The 15212-nt window shown below is 44.3% G+C and overlaps 1 protein-coding gene across 1 annotated transcript in view; it reads left to right on the top strand.

The window, feature by feature from the left end:
- The window catches only part of LOC144678871 (dynein axonemal heavy chain 11-like), a 552140-nt gene that overhangs the window by 344207 nt on the left and 192721 nt on the right, over window positions 1-15212 (top strand). Inside the window, exons 53-54 of the mRNA XM_078538870.1 lie at window positions 2329-2452; window positions 6123-6265. Of these exons, the coding sequence (XP_078394996.1) occupies window positions 2329-2452; window positions 6123-6265 (267 nt within the window). The remainder of the gene's footprint in view (window positions 1-2328; window positions 2453-6122; window positions 6266-15212) is intronic.

Raw genomic sequence — 15212 nt, forward strand, 5'->3', positions numbered from 1 at the left:
GACAATAGCATATGTTGCTCCAGATGGGGTTGACCAACACAGAACAACACAGCCTCATATTTTTTAGATTTGTAATCTGTCCCTTTGCTCATACAATCTATTGACTATGCCTTTTGTACTGAAGCTAAGCACTGTGCTGATGGTTTTGGAGATCCCTCCACTATAACACCAAAATCTCTTTTGTAATTAGCGTGCTGATCCATGGTTCCTTTAGATATAAAGAGCCCTTTCTCATTCCTTGCTCCCATGCTACTATTTTACATTCATTAAATGTAAAATATAAAATAAAATAAAATGTTAAATTTTATCTGCTACCCATTGGCCTATTTACTTGTAATAAAATCGAAATGCTTCTGACTCTGTACTGTTCCTTGTTATATTCCCTGCCATCTATTTTAATGCCATTTTCAAACTCTGAGTTCTTTTTGTTCCTCATTCAAGTCAACAGATATATAGGGGAAGATTTCCCCCCCACTTGGGGGGGGGGAAGTGCGGAAGCAGGCGCTGCTGGCTGGCCTTCCGATCGGCGCCCCTGGTCGGGGGGTGGGGGGGGGGGGGGCTCCCATTTTATGTGAGCTATGCTCTCCCTGTGCGGGCGGGGGGGATTCCCTCAACTGGGAGTGCGCTCTTTCGCGCATGCACGTGAAAGAGCGCACAGATCTCCCTGAGGCAAAGTGCTGCCTCAGGGAGATTGGCTTCAATTCAAAGGTTGACAAAAAGGTAATAAAAAGATTTCCCTGACATGTCTCCTCATGTCACACTGTCACATGATGTGGTACATGTCCTTAACTTTTATTTAAACATTTGATAAACATTTAAAAGCCCTCATGAAACCTCATCCCGCCCGTGGATGAGGTTTCATGCTTTTTCCGAGGCGCGCCTGGGCTCCCGGCCTGCCCGCCTACCTTAAGGTTGGATGGGTAGGTCCGTCAATCAAGTTAATTAGTTTTTTAATGGCCTCAATAGGCCGTTGACAGTTCGGTGGGCGTGCAGCCAAATCGGGGCGCAATCCTGACGTATCCCCCGCGTTATTTGACATGTCAGCGAGCAGGCCCCACCCCGTCCCCACTCGCCGACCGGAAAAACCTGCCCATAGAATTATATAGGTCTCAAGGCTGACGCTGCTTACCACATTCATAACCTCCTTCCAGCCGGAAAAATCCTCAGTTATAGTAACACACTTCACTATTTTTAAAACCAATATTCTATTGAAAGTATATTTTATCTATTTCTTGACTTCTTACAATAGCCATTAATCACCATTAATTTCTAATGTGGAACCTTGTCAAAAGCTTTCTGAAAATGTAAGTGTATAGTGGCAACAATGGTTCTGCCCACCACCACCAACCAGCATGTCATTAATGTCTTCAAAAATATCCAGTAGGTTAGTTCAGCTAGATCTTCACTTCCTAAATCTGATATACCAAAAGTTACGTTTTTGCAAGTGTTAACAGTAGGTTTCTGAAGATTATTTTGAGGTCTTTTGCTCTAAGTGGTGTTAAGCTCTCTAGTCCAAATGCCCCAACATCATCAGCCGGGGCAGTTAAATAATTTCTTTCTGTCAATGTAATGTCTTCTGAAACTCATATTATTATTTTGTTGTGCCTATTTCCTTTCCTTAGGCTCTTATACCCTTCTATTTTACCTTAGAGGAAATGCCTCAACTATTCAGGTACATCGCAGATTCCTTTAACACACATTTCCATTCTGCAACCTCCTTTCATATGCTCCTAATGTTAGGATAAAATACACAGCTTTCATTCTCTCTTTTATTGCGTCGTCTCCTTATTGCCCATTGTTCCCCCTGCCCCACAAGCGCACAAGCACACCATTTGCTATTCCTGGTGGAAGTGATGACTCCCAGGAGTCTGTATGCATGCCATCTGTTGTATATGACAGGCAACTTAAGTTTGATTTTCTGTTCAGTTGAATCTACGGATATCCGGGGTTTGCGTGTACCTGTGCATAGAAATATAACTTATTTAAGTATATGATGAGAGGGTAGTTATGGCATTTACCAATTTATTTTTAGGTGTTTTATCTGTTTTTCACACACTGGACTGCAGCAGAGAGAAGAGGCAGGTGGCCACAGGTCTCTGCCAGAGCACTTCTGTGACCAGCTGGTGAGGGCAATGAAGGTCAACCTAATGTGCATCCCTCGCACAGTTATCATTCTCCCTATTGGTTAGACATGAAGCTGTGTTTCACAACTTGCTGACTTTCAATTCTCAATATCGCAGTCTGCTGTGCTGCTCTCTTATGGATTGTGGCATTGGGTCACTCCTTTTTTTAGAAACATTGTAACATTTCACCTTCTGCTCCATTTAGGTTGATCTTGCTAATTTGTACATCAAGACTGGAGCCAAAAACCTGCCAACAGTCTTTCTTCTGACAGATGCTCATGTTCCAGATGAACGTTTTCTGGTCCTGATCAACGATTTGCTGGCATCAGGTAAAGAAACTAATATTGTGGCACAGGTTTCATTTCAGAATACAGTCAGGCTTTGCGAAGTGGTGTCAGGCCTCTGACGGTGCTTTGGGAGTTTTGCGACAGCTACACCTTCACTCAGGATCTCCCTCTGAAAAGCCAGCCAAGATTGTCAGTCTACAATGTGGGGAATTGTGTCAATTTCAAACTGCTAAATAAATGACTTTGTGAAAGTACCAGCGAAGGGTGAATGACTGATAGTTAGGAAATGAAACACACTTTGTCCTCCCTATATCGTCATTGAATTGAAATTAAAGCTCACCACACACTGCTGAAAACACTTGCTATCTAAATTTTTCATCTTGCACTCATCAGGATAGCTTGCAACAAATTACTAAACAGTAAGGGGGGAAACAATAATTTATACCGCATGTGGTAGATAATTTCAGTGCCGGTGTGATGCCAGGTGTATAGGCCGTACATCCCAACGACCGTATCACGTCCTTTCAGCTGTTTGCAAAAAGCAAAGTACAGACCGTACACAACCAGCCTATGCTTGCAAAACTCTAAACATGGGGCAGAATTTTGCCCTTGGCATGTGGGTTTGGCAGGCGATGGCGGTCGGAAAGCTGACTGCTGCCCGCAATCGGGCCCGGAAGGCAATTTCACGCTGGTGGGCCAATTAAGGCCCACCCAGTGTGAAATGCGAGCGGCAGCGCTGAGCGCTGCCTGTGCGAGCTGGGGGAAGAGTGGGACGAACATGACTCTCGCGCATGCGCACGAGTGCACGCTACATAATCTCCCTGAGGCAGAGAGCTGCCTCAGGGAGATGAACCAATTTAGGATTAAAAAATTAAAGACCTTATAAATACTATGAAACATGTCCCCTCATGTGTCACATGAGCGGGGACATGTTTTTAATTCAAGTGTAAAATTTTTGTGATTTTTTTTTGCTTTAGGAAATCTCATCCCGCCCGTGGATGAGGTTTCCTAAAAAAATAAAGGCTGCTTGGCATTTTTGCCTGCCCTCCAACTGTTAGGGCAGCATAAATTTGAATTTAATTAACTTTTTAATGGCCTTAATAGGCCTCTTAATTGTCAGCAGGCGCACAGCTAACTATGGCATGCGCCTGCTGAACGAAATATTGCGGGACTGGGCGATGACATCGGGATGCTCACCCAACGTCATCACGCATCATTTTACGATCGGCCGGGTCATGCACGCGCATGCCCACTGAGCGTAATTTTCTGCCCATAGTGTCCAACATTAGATGTGATTAGATTGGGCAACACCAAACAATCTTGATTGTGCTAAGGACTGCACTGAAAACCAATTTAAGATTGGCAGTCAAGCTCGCAGTATGGCTCACTTACAAATGCTAGATGCCACATACATTCATACACAGGGCCCTGTGCTTTGCAGTCAGAAAGGACATGTCCACACTTTGTACCTTTTTCATCCAAATAAAAGCTTAGGGAACAGTCATTCCCTGGTTCATTCTTCAGGGCAATGCCTTGATCAATTAGAGTCGACCTGCCTGGTTTGAATTTGAACAAAGCTGTGCAGCAAACTGCCCCATGCTGCATTCTTCATGGCAACGCCTCCACCAGTCAGAGTCGACTTGCCAACCAATCAGCACACTCTTCTCATGCAGTATAAATTGTGTTCCCCCATTAAAGTTTGGTCATTTCTTATGAGCTATCCTAATGAGCGCAAGATGGAAAGTTTAGATAGCATGTCTCTCTTTTTCAGCAATACTGAAGTTCTGTACCACTAAACGACTATCATCACACATTCTTCTACACTAATCCATCCTTTTACTGGAGCTCAAAAATGTAGACTTGTTTACTTCTGCCAGCCTTTTCGTTCTTCTACAACCTTCAGACTTTTTAAACTGCAAATTTGTCACCTCCTAATCACTAATTCCTAATGACCTCTTCATTTTAACTTTTATAGCCTAGGTGTCATACGGCACTATGAGACCTTTTGCACCTCATTGGCTGCAAAATGCTTTGGGACACCCTGAGGGCATGGGCGCTGTATAGATGCAAGACTTCTTTCTCATTCTGCTTGGTTTCTCATTGTGAACAAAGCTGTAAGGTTTCTGCTGAATGGCAGCTGATCCGAAGAATTAACCCCCAGCTCTGAGGAAGTTACAGCCGATTAGAACTGTGGCTTTTCTCTATGGAAAGAATGTTCTTTTCTGTTACACCTTTATATTGAAAAGATGCTCTGAAATATAACAATTTACATTTTATGACACTCTTCATGTAGAAAACATACCAGAACATTTCATAACTAATGAGAAAATATGGTTCCAGTGACAGAACAAATTTCTTTAATTCTAAAGGACTTTTAGTAAGTACATTCTTATTTATGTCACTTTAAAAATAGGATGGATTGGAGGAGATTTGCTGCCAGGCTTCTTTAACTGGCTCAAATTGGAGTGTTAAATAGTAACAGCTTGCAAAAATATATGCCTTTCACATAAATACCCGAAAGCACTGATTGCCCTATCATTTACTTTTTCTCCCATTGAAAAGTGCCTGGCCTACCTATATGACCTCCCCATCACATCACAATTGTTAGGAAAAAGCTCATGAGGCCCAGGTCATTTGACTTCTGGTATAGTTCTGTAAAACTTCTAATTGATCAATTTTTGGCATCATTTAGATTTTTCCCCCTTGCACTTCTGTGAATCACCTTCTATGACCTGTATGTTGTTGGTTCTGAATTGTTTTGTAATGCTATACATACTTTGAGGTGAGAGAGACAACAAACAACAAAAATTTTAGTTTAATGGCCTGGTTAATGGTTAACAGACAGCTCTATAGGGAGATAAATATGGACTTTATTGCTGAGCTTTCTGAAGGCTCGTGATAATTTTCTATCCATTTTAGTCAATAGGTGGAAAAGTCATGTGCTAATAGGAAAAGAAATAGAAAACCTTAGTCTACATTTTTATGCACTCTGACTTTATATTATGGAATTTTGTACTGAGTCTCTGACTTGGCAGTGTAATTCAGTGAAACAGGTTTCTTCCCTTGTTTTGCACCGCATTGTGCTGCCATCCTCACAGTCTGCATCCAGTTGCAAATCAGAGAGGTGAATTGGCAAAATTATTAACAGATCATACTTAATGATGCTATACCATATGCCATCACTAATCAGTGCCAAATGATTGCTATGATCATGCTGTATCAAGTATACTGTAGTTGGCAGAAGTGCAAATAAATGGCTTTCGCAGTCAGGCAAAAGTGGATTTGCATGAACAAGCAGGAATTTTGTCATTTTGACTGACCTCATTACATAGTCAAAATGCAGTGAAACTACTTCTTGTGTTATGAGATGGGGTGGCTGTAAATAAAAAGATCTAGAGGGCATTTTCAAAATGTCATTTTGGAAGCACTTGAGAATTAAACAAAATGCAGATTACTCTTTTCACGAAAAAGGTCTTCTTTCGGAATTATTTTTTTTTAAAAAGAAAAGAAAATGTAATGGTGATAAAGTGCTTAAATTAGTATTTGAGAAAAGTAATAATGTTTTGTTTTGAAAATATTTGGATTACATCATTGCTTTAAAGGTCCTATTGCCACTCCATCTCCCCAAAAAAATCAGCAAAAATATTACTGTTTGCGTTGCCATCCTTTTGATCAGATTGTGAGAATCAAAATCTTGATTTGCTTTAAACAGGTGAAATTCCAGATCTGTTCAGCGACGAAGAAGCTGACAATATCATCGGTGGTATTCGTAATGAGGTCCGAGACCTAGGGTTAATGGATAACAGGGAAAATTGCTGGAAGTTCTTCTTGAACAGAGCACGGCAGCAGCTTAAGGTATTTATGCTCCACAAAACATATAAAAGCACAGCAAGCTTTCTTTTCCCTTCTAAAGAAACTGCAGACATTTTTAAAACTAAATTTAATATGTTCATTCCTAATGAGGATGGTTTTTGGAATTTTAGATTACTTTTTAGGTCAGTTTCAGTTGGAGAATTGATTTTTAATACAATTGCCTGGTTCTGTCGTCTTGTAGGTCAGCTGCAGTCCCAGCACAGTTGTGATTCAAGAAAATCTATCACAACTTGTGTCATGTTGGAAGTAGAAGCATGATATTTTGACTTTTAAAAATTTCCTTGGTAGGATTGTAATAATCTTTGCACCAAACTGAGAAATTAAGACGTGCATTTCTTTTTGTGAAAATATCTAATTTGATGCATGTTAAAAATAAGGTAATGCATGTAGGTGTAATGCAGTGGTAAAACAACAGATTGTCCCACATTACAGCATGATTTAATTCCTCACGGAGTGCCTGAGCTCAGCTGTGCCACTGGCAGTCATGCCAAAAGAATCCAGCAACTTCACTGCATAGAGGAAGCATTGGAGTCTGAATCAAGCATTCACACATCTCCTAGTGGCCAGTCCATAAGCATCCGTAACAAAGACCTGGGAGCAATTTATAAAATAAAGAATAATATGATTCTTTGAACTAATATGAGGAGATATAATTATTAAGGAGGGAATTTAAAAGCAGGAAAAATAAACTTCTGAAATAAAAAAAACTGTTAATTACTTGAATTTGGTTTGAAAACTTTCTCTGTTTTTGTAGTTTTTTGTTGGGAACATGACCCAGATACATTTGGTACATTGGCAAATGGTGCAAAATATTGGGGAACTGGCCAGATCCCTCTTGCAGTGTACTCCTGCCGTACATCCAGTGGGAGTTTAGCGGAAGGACGGCAGGGAAGGCTAGGACCTGGAAACATTGAGGGTAGTTTAAAGGCCAACAAATAGGTGTGTTTTGGGATGGTTGGTAAGTTAAAATGTTAAAAATCTGAAACATGAACAAAACTCCTCTCAAATCCAACATTTCCACAGAGCTCGAGTGAGGGGCGGGTGACCAACATGCTCCCAAGAAACTGATTAATCATCGAGACCTTTTGAGCCCACCTCCACTTTGACAGGATTTCTATTTTTAACTACAGCCACCGGGGCTTCCCCAGAAATCCTGACAGGTGAAAGTAGTTGAGAAGAGCTGTATGCATTAAGTAAGCAATTTAAGCAATGCTCGTGGGCCAGGAAGAGTATAAGTGTTTCCCCCCAGACCTCACAAGCTGCCCAGTAAGCACCCATCTCACCTTCAGTATCTCCCCCGACACACTGTGTCACAAACCCCCCTCACCCCTACCCGCAATCTCTCCCCGATCCCCCATCTCCAACCTGTCCTTGCCACCCACCGCCATCTCTATCCTAATCTGACCTCCAACTCCCTGCTCTGACCACACAACCCCTCCCCTCCACCTGCTCCTGACTTAACTCTACCCCATCTCTGCCCTGGATATGCGACTCAGCTCCAGTCTTTCCTAACTCTGTCAGCGACGCTCTCCTAACCCCTGTGATCTCTAATCCCAATATGGGCTAAACTTACCAACTTCTGGGCTGAGGCCTTGTCTGGAGTGTTCCCTGTCTGACAGGCAGCCAAGTCTGTCACTCAGGCTGGCCCCTAAACATAAAAAAAAACACACATGCCAAGGAGTGGGCCTGTAGCTTTTGCTCAAATAAGCTACTCATTTATTAAGAGATCTCAAAATTTTAAGCACAAATTGTATTCAGCACGATTCAATTTCCGTGACCTTTTAAAAGCATTATGCTAGAAGTTGGCCCCACCCACAAAACAGGCCATATTCCAAAAGTGAAATAATTACCATTGAGAGCTTCTGTTAATTGCACTCATTTGCCCTGTTCCTGTCGATTGGTGTCATCCTCACTAGCTGCCAAACCTCCAAGTTTGGTGTCATTGGAAAATTTTGAAATTTTACTCTGTATTCCATTATCCAAGTCATTTGCATATATCAAAAAAGTAGTGGCCCCAGCAGTGAATCTTGGGAAATACCATTCAACCTTCAAACAGACTGAAAAACAACTATTTAATATAGCACCCTGTTCTCTATCCTTAAGCCAATTTTTTATCCAAGCTTAAACTGATGCTCCTATTTATGAGCCTCAATTTTGTGAACCAGCTTTTTATGCAATACTTTGTCAAATAATTTCTTAAAATCTATATAGGTAATATCCATTGCATTCCCTTCAGCAACCTTGTCTGTTACTTAGTCAGAAAATTCAATTGGATTAGTCAAACACAATCTGCCTTTCACAAATCCCTGTTGGCTCTCCTTAATAAACTCAAGCCGTTCCAAGTGCCTGTTGATTTTTTTTTTCCCTTGGTTATTGTTTACAAAACCTAAACTACAAAGTTAAATTGGCCGGTCTGTAGTCACTAGGAATAATATCTCTCTTGAATAGGGTGTCACATTTCCACTCACCAACACTCTGGCACCTCCCCTGTATCTAAGGAAGATTGGAAGATTATGATGAGCCCTGCACCAAGCTACCACAGTTAAATATATCAAAGAATATTTTTTACAAATAATGGTTTTGAAATGCTGACCGATTGCGTTGGTCTGTGGTATATTTTGCATTTGGCAATATGCAAATGAGTTTGAATGGAAACTGAAGGGGGTTGGAAGGGGAAAGAGTCACACTTCTCAAAACAGATGCAATTTTGGGATCATTTTGCACTAGTTTTGTTGTTTGCACCTACAATGGAACTGCAGCCTCCATAATTCCTTCCCAATGGTCTGAAACGTGATCCCAGAAAATATCACGACCATCATGTCCAGCCTTCCCTGGCAGTCTCACTGGGCGGGATTGTCCCGGATTTGCACAAAGTGCGGTAGCGGTTGTGAAAAGGGGCGTTTTACCCACCGGCTGCAATGGCGGCTTTTCTCATCACATCGTCCTATTCCTGGTGTGTCTCACCTCATTAGTTATGCATTCCCGGGAAGCACACCAGGTCACTGGTGGCCATATTTAAAGGGTGCCCCTGCACAGGTGTGGCATTCTTTAAGGCAGCAGAAGCTGCTCCAAAGTCGTGGCTGCCAAAGGGAGGAAACATGTGGCCCCAAGTTTAGTGACGCCTCCCTCTGGCACCTACTGGACATTGTGGAGGCCTGCTGTGAAGTCCCCTACACCCACTCTGGGCAAAGACCAGCAAGCAAGATCACTAATCCAGCATGAGAGATGGTGGCAGCGGTGGTCAGTGCCAATGCCCTGCAAAAGAGGATAGCCACCCAGTGCCAAAAGAGGATGAATGACCTCCTCTGTTCCGCCAGGGTAAGTCACTCTTCTCCTCACTCTTAATTCACACACTCTAAAACCCATCACACAGCCACAGGGATCTCACTCACTGCCAGTTCAAGGGACATCACCATTCACTCTCTCACACACACCTTTATCTGCCCTGCAGATTGTGTCCTCATCTTATCTATGGCACCACTCATCACCCACATGTGCCAGGCATCCTTCTCATCTGGCCTGGTTACACTCTCCATCTGTATTCATGCAGGACAAGCTGGCACACAACAAAAGGGAGAGATCGCAGACTGGTGGAGGAGTGCCTGACATCAAGGACCTCACAGACTTTAGCAATAGAGTCATCCAGCTGGCTGGAAACTACCTGGACAGTTCCTGTGCTGATGGTGAGGTTGGTGGTGCTCAACCAAGTGAGGATCCAGAGTGCAACATCCATCAGACAACCATGCTGTGAGTTAGTTCCACAGTCCCCTGCCGTGCACTATTTATCTCTCCTTGTTTTCGCAAGCACATCTGGGAAGCAGCTGAGGGAGTCCATGACCCAGGTCCTCCACTCAAGCCCCAAAGACACCTCGGAAAGAATCAGATGACACCCTAATTGACTACCCATCACAGCACTCATCCACACCCTCTACCAGCACAGAGATGCACACCTCAGTGGGACCTAGTTCTAGAGTAACCTTGGGGTCACAATCTGGTGAACACATCACACTGTTTGATCCATGGCAGGCGGGGGCAGGGACGTCTCAGGTTTCTGACACCCGGAGGACTGCTGGAGACCAGAAATCTGCTCAGTGTCAGAAGACGAGCCTCTGGACTCAGTCATACTTCAGTTGCTGGAGTTGCAAAGGCAAGCTCGGGATCATCAGGAAGGGATGTCCGCTGCACTCCTCAGATTACAAGGCACGATGGAGGAGTCCATCCGCCTCAGTCTGACGTGATAGCGCTGGCATGCCAACACATTGAGGTCAGCATTTGTAGGATGGTGGCAGCCACGGAGATCTTGGTCCAGAACATCAGTCCTGCACTGCTGCGCAGGCTGAACTCCATCGCTGACGCCATAGTTTGCCTCCAACAGTGTCAACACGAGAGGGGTGTGGGGCAGCTCAATCTCATTCCAGCTTCTCCTTCTCCTCAAGGAGTCGGTCAAGGGCCCTCAGACACCCATAGGGAGGAGGATCAGCAGGTGCACACCCCGGGGCCATTCACCCAGGTGACTCAGGGAGTGTCTGGCCCACCCTAATCCCCTCTTCCTGTGAACCCAGCAGCTCCAGTTCCACAGGCCAAGGAGGGTGCCACTGCCGCACAGCAGGACACCAAAAGCAGGCCAGGGCCTTCGAGGTTTTGGCCCTCTAAAGAACGCCCGCCAAGTTCATCACAGACAGGGCGTAGCAGTCAGCAAGCTGCCTCCACCTCCGCTGTGTATATCGGGGGAGCACCAAGATGTAGCAGCAGGTTAGGAAGGTTAAGAAGATGTAATTACACAGCCTGGGCACAGTTGTTATTCACTTTTACAATAATGAACATTAAGTACCTAAACTCCAAGAGCGTCTCCTTGCTTATGGCTCCTTGTTATGATGAGCTGTGTTCGTGTCTCTCAGATGTGAAACCTTGGTTCCTGCACAAGATAAAAGCAGGTGTCTCAGTCCAGGGCCTCTTCCCTGTGTGATGTGTAACTTTCAGACCGAAGTGATGTTCCAGATTCACACTCCCTGTACACATTACTGATGCCTGCACCTCGATGGTGCTTGTCATTGCTGCCAGAATGTCGTGGGCAAGCGTCACAGTCCATCATTCTCTCTGTGTGGCTCTCAGCACCTTTGAGGTGGGGCTGATCCCCCATCTCCTCAGCATCTGTGACACTGTGCTCCTGAAGGGGTCAGATGCTGAAGGCTGACAAAGGATCAAGTGCATTTAAAATTTCACGGCTGGGTCTCCATGATACGACCCTGATCACAGAGCACAAGCGAGTTGCCCTCGGCCTGACAGTAGTCAGGCATTCACAGACGCAATGTGAAGATCTATGGAGTGTCCGCACTGCATGTTGTCATCATTCTCCTGGAATCTAATGACTATTAGGACTCCGCTGCATCTCCATGACAGGAGCCTGAGCACTGAGGGTGCGTGCCTTGCCATCAGCCGCACAGGAGTGAAACCCAGATGCAAAGCGAGGATTTTAGGACTGTCCTCATTGCATCTCGTCATCATCCTCCACGAATCGTACGGCTATGAGGGCCACCTGAGCGCACACAGGCCACCTGTGGAGCCCTGGAAGGAGTCACTGGCATAAAAATTGAGCGCTGCAGTCACTTTCACGGTCACTGGCAGTGGATGTCCTCCGTGTCCCTGTGGCGCTAAATCCTGCAGCAGGTGGCATATGTAGCTGACCAGTTCCCTAGGCATGCGCAGTATTTGGTGACACTGGTTCTCAGTCAGTTGCAGGAATGACAAGCGTTGTCTATAGACCCTGGGTCTAGCAAGGCACCTATGAGCGACAGCTCACCATGGATCTTTAATTGTGTGCGCAGCAGTCCCTGCCGCCCCTTCACCTTGAGGATGGTGCTCATCCCTTTGCTGAGCCAGGGGCCTCCGCCACTCCCTACTTCTTCTCTGGTCTCTGTAAGTCATGAGGCAAACCACTAAATCACCAGGCTTCACGATCCTGATGTTCTCCTCCTGCAGAATCAAAGAGAGAAAGTTACATGGGTGTACTACGAACCTCTCTTGGTTAAGTCAGAAGGCCCCTTCGCACATACAAGAAAGTGCTGGCCACCACTTGGTTGGCCAGTGTGTAGTGCGCTCACTGGCTCTCCAAAACCCATTCAACTCCGCTCCACTCCACTTGACCGACTGGCAGTAGCTTAAGCCACTGGACTGCATACTGTGCTGTTAGCTTGAATTATGGATACTGGTCCATGCCTTACTAAAGACAAGGGGTCTGTGAGCGCTTCCACCAGTGACTGCACCATGGCCACCTTTCACAAGGGAATTGTACAACTTGCCCAGTCAGCTAATTGCAGCCTGCACCTGAAGTGTGAAAAGTTCTGGAGCATTTGGTGGCAATTTCATGCTTTTGTGTTGCTTGGGCGGGCAGAAAGGCTTCAGAGACCCGACTCCAAGCGTGTCAATGGAGGTGCAGCTAAACAGTTTCTGTTGTGGAAGAATGCTCACTTTTGACAAGCTTTTCCAAGTGCGTGGCCATTTTCCTCATTCCCCCGCACCAACCCCCAGCATGTGCCTGAGTATTTCCTTAAGTTTGTCTTGACCCACATTCCGCTCCAGCCCTACCCTACCTCCCCGGTTTGAGCTGCACAGGAGCGCTTGCCCCGGTACCGCACTGAAAGCTAGCCGGGAAAAAGCAACTTGCCTGTGCCCTCCGTGAATGTGCAGTGCCTCTTCCTTGATGTGCTAGGGTGATGGTTGCGTGTGCTGTGCAAGGTTGTATGCACCCACCTCCGAGTTCCCCTCGAAGTTCAGGTCGCCAGGTGCACTGCTTTTAAATGCAGTCGTGAAGCACGCCATTCTGAAGTCACACCGACGTGGGGTGATGATTCCTGCAAGTAGGGCTTATAATTGGATGCAGATAAATTAAAATAACGTTCCCGACGTGTGGCGGTGGAAAACACGGCCCGCCATTGACGGGTGTAGCGGACAATGACAAACTGGTTTCATGGCAGCTTAAACCGATTTTTGGCCTTCTCGCAACGGGACTGGAAAATTCTGGCCACTGGGTTCTTGTAAGAAGAAAGAGCTTTAACCCACAAGAAACAATGCCATTTGCATCCGAGAAGTCATGGCAAATATGTGTGGATTGAAAGCAAACACATATCATTCTGTCAATTGGCAGAATTTGGGTCTGCCTAAAGATCTAGATCTAGCACTTGGCTTTGACCTCGGAAAATGTTAAATATTTTCCAGTTTAGTTTTGCGTGGGTAACTTTCATCCACTTGGCGCAACCAATTGCCAGAGATACACTCCTGGTGGCATAGACGTCCAACCAAAGTGTTTAAATTAAGTATCTTAGGTAATTAAATTAAGTAACTCTCCCCTTAATCCCTTCCTACCCATTGACAGCCTGTACAAACTGGACGGGTTGCACCCCAGCAGGACCGGGACCAATATCCTCGCAGGGGTATTCGCTAGTACTGTGGGGGAGGATTTAAACTAGATTGGCAGGGGATGGGAACCTGAGCAGGGAGACACAAGAGAGGGAAACAAAGATAGGAATGAAAGACAGAAAAGTAGAAAGCAAAAGTGGAAGGCAGAAGAAATGAGGGCTAGCTGCAAATAGGGCCATAGTACAAAAAAAATCTGTAAAAATGTTTAAAAGACAAGTCTAAAGGCACTGTATCTGAATGCACGGAGCATTCGCAATAAGGTAGACGAATTAATAGCGCAAATAGATGTAAACAGGCACGATATGATTGCAATTACGGAGACATGGAAGCAGGGTGAGCAAGGCTGGGAACTGAATATCCAAGGGTACTCAATATTTAGGACAGACAAGCAAAAAGTAAAAGGAGGGGCGTTGTTAGTTAAGGATGAAATCAGTGCAACAGTGAGAAAGGATATTGAGTCCATAAATCTAGATGTTGAATCATTCTGGGTGGAGCTAAGAAGCAACAGGGTCGGAAAACATTAGTGGGAGCTGCTATAGATCTCCAAACAGTAGTGATAAAGTAGAGGACGGCATTGAACAGAAAATTAGAGGTGTATGTAACAAGCGTGCTACAGTAATCATGGGTGACTTTAATATACATATAGACTGGGCAAACCAAATTAACAATAACACTGTGGCAGATGAATTTCTGGAGCGTACACAAGATGGCTTTTTAGACCAGTATGTCAAGGAACCAACTCAGGAACAGGCTATCCTAGATTTGGTATTGTGCAATGAGAAGGGTTTAATTAATAATCTTGTTGTGCTGGGTCCTTTAGGGAACAGCGACCACTACATGATAGAATTCTTCATTAGGATGGAAAGTGAAGTAGTTTGATCTGAAACTGGGGTCCTAAATCTTAACAAAGGAAACAATGAAGGTATGAGGCATGAGTTGGCTAAGATAGGTTGGGGAACGTCATTAAAAGACATGACAGTGGATAGACAATGACCAACATTTAAGGAACTATGTATGCAGTGCAACAGTTATATATTCCTTTCTGGTGCAAAAATACAACAGGAAAAGTGGCCCAATCATGACTAACAAAAGAAATTAAGGATAGTATTAGATCCAAATAAAGTTGCTAGAAAAAATAGCAAGGCTGAGGATTGGGAGCAGTTTGGAATTCATCAAAGGAGGACCAAAAGATTGGTTAAGAGGGGAAAAATTGAGAGTAAACTTGCAAAGATCATAAAAGCGGACTGTAAAAGCTTCTATAAGTATGTAAAAAGAAAAAGATTAGTGAAGACACACGTAGGTCCTTTACAGTCTGAAACGGGAGAATTATAATAGAGAACAAGGAAATGGCAGAGCAATTAAACAGCTACTTTAGTTCTGTCTTCACAGAGGAAAACACAAATAACTTCCCAGAAATGCTAGGGAACCAAGGGTCTTGTGAGAAGGAAAAATTGAAGGAAATTAGTATTACTAAAACAGTAGTGCTGGAGAAATGAATGGGACCGAAAGCCAA

The sequence above is a fragment of the Cetorhinus maximus genome, chromosome 3 (assembly GCF_964194155.1).
Source record: "Cetorhinus maximus chromosome 3, sCetMax3.hap1.1, whole genome shotgun sequence".
Classification (NCBI taxonomy): Eukaryota; Metazoa; Chordata; class Chondrichthyes; order Lamniformes; family Cetorhinidae; genus Cetorhinus; species Cetorhinus maximus.